The following is a 6,571-nucleotide window of genomic DNA, read 5'->3' as shown; positions in this document are numbered from 1 at the left end:
ACAATAGTCAAAAGGTAGAAACAACGCAAACGTCTATGAACAAATGAATGGATACACAAAATACAATGGAATATTATTCAGCCATAAAAAGGAATGAATTACTGATACATGCTACTACATGGATGAATCTGGAAAACATTATGCTCAGTGAAAGAAGCCAGTCATAAAAGACCACGTATTGTACGACTCAATTGATGTGAAATGTCCACAGTAGGCAAATCCACAGAGACAGAAAGCTGACTATTGGTTTCGAGGAGCTGGGGGGAGAAGAGAATGGGAAATGCTGCTTAATGGATCCAGGTTTCTGTTTGGGGTGATGAAAAAGTACTGGAAGTAGATAGTGGGGATGGTTGTATAATAACATCATGAGTGTCCTTAATGCCACAGAATTGTACACTTTAAAATGGTTAAAATGGTAAATTTTATGTTATGTGTATTTTATCAAATAAAAAAGTACACACACACACACCCCCCCCACACACACTCATATACTAACTACCAGCTTTAAAACATGAGCTACACCTGACTCCCCATAAACCCCCTCCAAGATCTGATTGTCTCTCCCTTCTCAAAGGTAACCCCTACCCCGAATTTGGTGCTAATTGTTTCCACGGATGCATTGAGACTTTCACTCCATATGTATATATCCTTAAAAATATAGTATTATCAACCAAGTGCTTTTTTTTTTTTTGTGAGGAAGACCAGCCCTGAGCTAACATCCGATGCCAATCCTCCTCTTTTTTTTTTTTTTTTTGCTGAGGAAGACTGGCCCTGGGCTAACATCCATGCCCATCTTCCTCTACTTTATATGGGACGCCGCCACAGCATGGCTTAACAAGCGGTGCCTCGGTGCGTGCCCAGGATCTGAACCAGCGAACCCCAGGCCACCGCAGCGGAGCGCGCGCACTTAACCGCTTGTGCCATTGGGCCGGCCCCCCCAAATGCTTTTCAAATCGCGCTCCTGATCCACCATCATTTCTCCCATCTCTTAGTGAAATGCAAAGACTTACTGAGACTCACTAGCTTTGAAACATTTCAGCGCCTCACTCAACTGCTCTGTAAAATGGGAGAATAATGTTACCCACTTCATCAGGTAAGGAGGAACAAATGGGTTTGTGTTTGTGAAGCACTTACAAGAGTAAGCTATCATTTATTTTCATTTTATTTATTTCTATTATCCCCATTTATTTCTTTTTCCTTCACTTTTTTGAGTGTGAAGCCCCTTCACATGGTTTCAAATCCAAAAAGTACAAAAAGGTGAGAGTGTGGTAAGTTGCCGTCCTGGGAGTTAGACAATGGTGCTGGTTCCTTCTCTCTTCTTCCAGACACAACCCACTGATAAGCACAGAAGGAACAGCCTGCAGGCTCTTCTCTGCCTTCTGTTTTTTCTCCCCTTCACATTATCACTTGGAGCTTTTCCATATTTTTACACGACGAGCTTCTTCATTCTTTTTTTATGGATACATGGCATTCCACTGGGTGGATCAATCGTGATTTATTACTTGGATCCCCTGCCGATGGGCACTTAGCTCATTTCCAGTCTTTCACAGTGATGCGCAATCCCACACTCGTTAACCTGGTACAGACATTGTTTCCCACGTTTCTGAGAAGATCTCTCTGAAGGATAATTTCCAGGATTGCTCGCTCGTTAAGGCTGTTCTAAATTTCACTCACCCAGCCGTGTACGAAAGGTCCTGTTTCCCCATACTCTTGCCAGCAATGCTGAGCATGTCTTTCGCCTTAAACAAACAGCGTCAAGCTGCAGGCACACTCCTGCAACAGGCGTTTCTGCTCAGCATTAGGTATTTGAGATGTGGCCGCGTTGGTACATTTCTCTCCCGTTTCCATTTGCTCCCCTTCCCATTCCTAACCTTTGGCTTTCATCCGGCAGGTTTCAGCTGAAACATTGTTGCCTCCAGGAAGCCTTCAGGAAACACTCTCACTCCCAGCGTGAGCTGAGCTCACTGCCTTCTCCAATCTCTGTATTCGCACTGCATCCTGTTTCCTGCAATAGAACACACTCTCCAAGAGGCTGACAGCATAGCATCTGTGTCTGTCTGCCTCCTCCATCTGACCGTGAGCTCCCTGCCGACAGGCTCCAATGGGCTCTGTCTTTGCCACTGTAGCTCCAGCACCAAGGACAGAGCTGGCCCATAGTAGGTGCTCAGTAAATATTGGTGGCTTGGGATCCAGCGAATATCTGCAGCAAAATAAATGCAGAACTAGCCTACAGTAGGTGCTCAGTAAACACCAGTCTCTTAGGATCGGATGAATATATGCAGGGCTTATCACAGAGGGGAAACTGAGGCTCAGAGAAGGGAAAGTCACCGGCTCAGGCAGTCGAGTGAAGGCTGGAGTCAGGTTCTACCCAGAGCCCATACTCTCCCTGAAGCCTCTGTCACTGCCTCATTCATCTCCCTCCCCTGGTCCCCCCCCTCCCCCAACACAGTGCCTGGCACAGATAGGACCTGATAAATGTGTGTTTGTTGAAGGAATGAATGAATATGTGTGTCTGTTGGGGAGGGGAGGGGAGCTGGACCCAGCCTCTCAGGCCCCCAGCCCCCTCCTCCCTCTGGGAACCCAGAGGACTGGCCCCCAGCCCCCTCCCCTTACAGGACCCAGGAGTCCAAACCACCCTCCCTCCCCGCCCCCTGGGTCCCCTCGTCCTCCGGCTTCCGGCTTCCCAGCCAGTCTTTCCTCTTTCAGGCTCCGCTGAAAGGCCGGGTTTCCGGGGGGAAGGCTTAGGCGGTGACACCGAGCCCAGCCTCCTCCACCCCCCACCACGCTCGGGGCCCTCCCTCCCTCCCCGCCACCACCGTGGTGCTCGGCGGGCCGCTGGGAAGGAAGAAAGGAGCAAAGGAGGCGGAGGTAAGAGCCGGGCACCGGGCGATCGGCACCGAGCCGCAGGCCCCGGGCTCAGAAATCTGCAAGGCCTCCACCCTCGGCCCCAATTCTGCTGATCTTGCCTGCGGGGAACCACAGGCTGGGCCCAGCCAGGAGATCGGCCCCCCTAGGGGACTTAGGGCTTCGACCCCCCCACAGCCTTCTCAGGGATCCAGGGGCCTGGCCCTCAGCCCTCTCCTCCCGGGAGAATTCTGGCAGCCGGGCCCCCAGCCCCCTCCTCTCCCTTGTCTTAGGAGCTCAGCCCCCTCCCCCAGCCCTCTCTGCCATTGGGACCCAGGAATCCATACGCTTCACATACAGGAGTCTAGCTCCTGGATCCCAGTCATCTCCCAAGACCAGGGTCCCAAGCCCCACCTCTCTCAGTCCCAGGAGTCTGGGCCCCCAGCCCCCTCCCTGCCCAAGAGGCTGAGCCCTCCTACTCCAGGCCTCTCCCGGCCTCTCCCAGCTGCAGCGTCTAGGCACCCACACCCCATTTCCCCGGCCTCCCGATTTTGAATCCCACCCTCCACTCCACTCCAGCACCACAGGCTGGTTCCCAGCCCCTCCCAGATGGTTCCAGCCGGGCCCCTGGAGAAAAAGCAGTTGGCTGACTTTGTCTCTCTCCGTCTCCTCTTCTGTCTGTATCTCTGGCTTGTTCTCTGTCTCTCTGCTTCTCTCTCTGTCTCCCTGTCTCTCCCTACCTCCATCCTGCCGACTTTCTTCTGATCTCTGCATCTGCACCCTCTCTGCCGAAATCTCTTTGTTTTCTCTTCATTTCTGTCTCTGCTGGGTGTCCCCATCTCTCTCTCCTGCTCTCACCACCGTGTCTTTCTGTTTCTCCCGGTCTCTGTCTCCCTATCTCTACTTCTCTGCCTCTCATCTCTGTCTTTTTCTGTCCGTCTGCCTCTCTCCTTTGCCTGGCTAAATATCTGACCCTCTGCATGTCCATCTCTCTCTGTCTCTGCTAATCTCTCTGCCTCACCCCCCTTCCACCCCCACCCCATCTCTCCATCTCTCCCCTCTCTCTTTACAGGCATGGATCCGCAGCCCCCTCCACCGGCCCAGGGCAGCCCACCTCACCGTGGCCGGGGCCGTGGCCGTGGCCGAGGCCGTGGTCGAGGCCGAGGCCGGGGCAGGGGGGGCACTGGAGCTCCTCGGGCACCCCTGCCCTGCCCCATCTGTGGCCGCCTCTTCCGTTTCCCCTACTACCTCTCCCGGCACCGGCTGAGCCACTCGGGCCTCCGACCCCACGCCTGCCCCCTGTGCCCCAAGGCCTTCCGTCGGCCTGCACACCTCTCCCGCCACCTGCGTGGCCACGGGCCGCAGCCCCCGCTGCGCTGCGCCGCCTGCCCCCGCACCTTCCCCGAGCCCGCCCAGCTCAGGCGCCACCTGGCCCAGGAGCACGCGGGTGGCGAGGTCGAGCTGGCCATCGAGAGGGCAGCCAAGGAGGCAGCCGAGTCCAGCTGGGGCTCGCAGGAGGAGGGCCTGGAGCAGCCCACCACCGCAGCAGCAGGGGCCATGAAGGAGGAGGCGGCGTGGCCCAAGACGTGGTCCGCGGGGGAGCCTGCCACGCCAGCGGACCCCACGAGGGCTGAGCCCCGGGAGCCGGAGGAGGAGGAGGCCGAGGCCGGGGCGGCGGAGCTGAGGGCCGAGCTGGCGCTGGCGGCCGGGCGGCAGGAGGAGAAGCAGGTCCTGCTCCAGGCCGACTGGACGCTGCTGTGTCTCCGCTGCCGCGAAGCCTTCGCCACCAAGGGCGAGCTCAAAGCGCACCCGTGTCTGCGCCCCGAGGGCGAACAGGAGGGCGAAGGGGGGCCCCCGCCGCGCCCCAAGCGCCACCAGTGCTCCATCTGCCTCAAGGCCTTCGCCAGGCCCTGGTCGCTGTCCCGCCACCGGCTGGTCCACTCCACCGACCGCCCTTTCGTGTGCCCAGACTGCGGCCTGGCCTTCCGCTTGGCCTCCTACCTCCGCCAGCACCGCCGCGTGCACGGCCCGCTCAGCCTGCTGGCCCCGCTGCCCCCGGTTGGCAAGAAGGACGACAAAGGCTCGGGCGGACGGAACTCAGGGAAGGGGCCCGAGGGGGGCGAAGGGGCAGAGTGCGAGGGTGCCTCCGAGGGGGGAGAAGGCGGCCAGAACGGAGGGGATGCCGCCCCCCGCCCGGCCCCCCGCCGGGGAGCCCCGCTTCTGGTGCCCCGAGTGCGGCAAGGGTTTCCGGCGCCGGGCGCACCTGCGGCAGCACGGGGTGACCCACTCGGGGGCGCGCCCCTTCCAGTGCGTGCGCTGCCAGCGCGAGTTCAAGCGGCTGGCCGACCTGGCCCGCCACGCGCAGGTCCACGCGGGCGGCCCGGCCCCGCACCCGTGTCCCCGCTGCCCGCGGCGCTTCTCGCGCGCCTACAGCCTCCTGCGCCACCAGCGCTGCCACCGCGCCGAGCTGGAGCGGGCCGCCGCGCTGCAGGCGCTCCAGGCCCAGGCCCAGCCGTCGCCCCCGCCGCCCCCCACCGCCGCCACCACCAGCCGGGCAGGAGGAAGAAGGGCTCCCGCTGCCCATCGCACACATCAAGGAAGAGCCGCCCTCCCCGGGGAGCCCACCCCAGTCGCCGCCGGCTCCCCCTGTCTTCCTCAGCGCCTCCTGTTTCGATAGCCAAGACCACTCAGCCTTCGAGATGGAGGAAGAAGAGATTGACAGCAAGGCTGCCCTGCGCGGGTTGGGCGGCCTGGCCTCCTGACCCTCACACCCACCCTCGGCCCCTCCATTTGGCTCCCCGGTTTGCAACATGGAGGAAGGAAGTTGAAGGAGAGGCACCTCCTCTGTCTACCCACCCGTCCCCTTCCAGCCCTCGACACTAAGGAGGGGGGGCCTGGACCGCCCCTCCCTCCCCATCACCCACTCCCAGGCCCCCGATGCTGGTTAGGAACTGCTCGCCCCAAGACTGCTCTGAAGGCAGGACGACTTGGAAGAGGAGGTGGAGGACATTGGCCAGAGGGATGGAGACTGGGGGACCCCCTGCCTGGCTGTCCCCCATTATACACACTGGACACCATCACCTCTTTGGAACTGCCAGACCCTGGGGTCCCCAGTGAGCAAAGGTCTGTCCCTGTCCCTTGTCTGTCTGTGAATAAATGTGAGTTCGTGAACCTGGAGAGAGTGAGCCTGTCTGTGGGGGCTGGCCGAGGGGATCTGGGGTGAGCCGGGATTTGTCCAACAGGCTCTGAGCTCAGGTTCAGAGCAGGAAGAATGAAGATACCCACATCGGGGCACATGGGGCCTGAGCCGAGCAAGAAACTCGGGAGAAGCAGCAGGAGTTCCAGAAGACAGGTTGCCATCTGCCCCGGGCATCTTCGGGGAGCCCCATGGCCCCCCTGTGGAGTCCCTGCGTGCATTCCTTCAGTAAACATTTACAGGCGTGATGCTAGGCCCTGGAGATGCTGAGGAGATGAAAGCCACAGCCCAACCGTGAAGAGCTGGAATTCTAGATCTGCGCTGTCCAATACAGTTTACCCACTAGCCACACATGGCTGTTTCCATTTAAATTGAGAATAAGTAAATAAACTTAAAATAAGATCATTTAAATCGAATAAGATTAAAAGTTCAGTCCCTCAGTCTCACCGTCTCAAGTGTCGGATAGCCCCATGTGGCTGGTGGCTATCCTATAGGACAGTACAGATCTAGAACATTCCATCATCGCAAAAA

General features: G+C 58.3%; 1 protein-coding gene across 1 annotated transcript; it reads left to right on the top strand.

Moving 5' to 3' along the window:
• Positions 1-2,785: 2,785 nt before the first annotated feature.
• ZNF579 (zinc finger protein 579) lies at positions 2,786-5,674 on the top strand. Its single transcript, XM_058531023.1, is given in 4 exon segments — positions 2,786-2,868; positions 3,917-5,031; positions 5,033-5,371; positions 5,373-5,674. Coding segments are annotated over 3 exon segments (1,686 nt in total). The 5' UTR covers positions 2,786-2,868; positions 3,917-3,918; the 3' UTR covers positions 5,607-5,674.
• Positions 5,675-6,571: the final 897 nt, after the last annotated feature.

Source organism: Diceros bicornis, chromosome 34 (assembly GCF_020826845.1).
Source record: "Diceros bicornis minor isolate mBicDic1 chromosome 34, mDicBic1.mat.cur, whole genome shotgun sequence".
Taxonomy (NCBI): Eukaryota; Metazoa; Chordata; class Mammalia; order Perissodactyla; family Rhinocerotidae; genus Diceros; species Diceros bicornis.
This window is presented reverse-complemented; position numbering and strand designations above follow the sequence as displayed.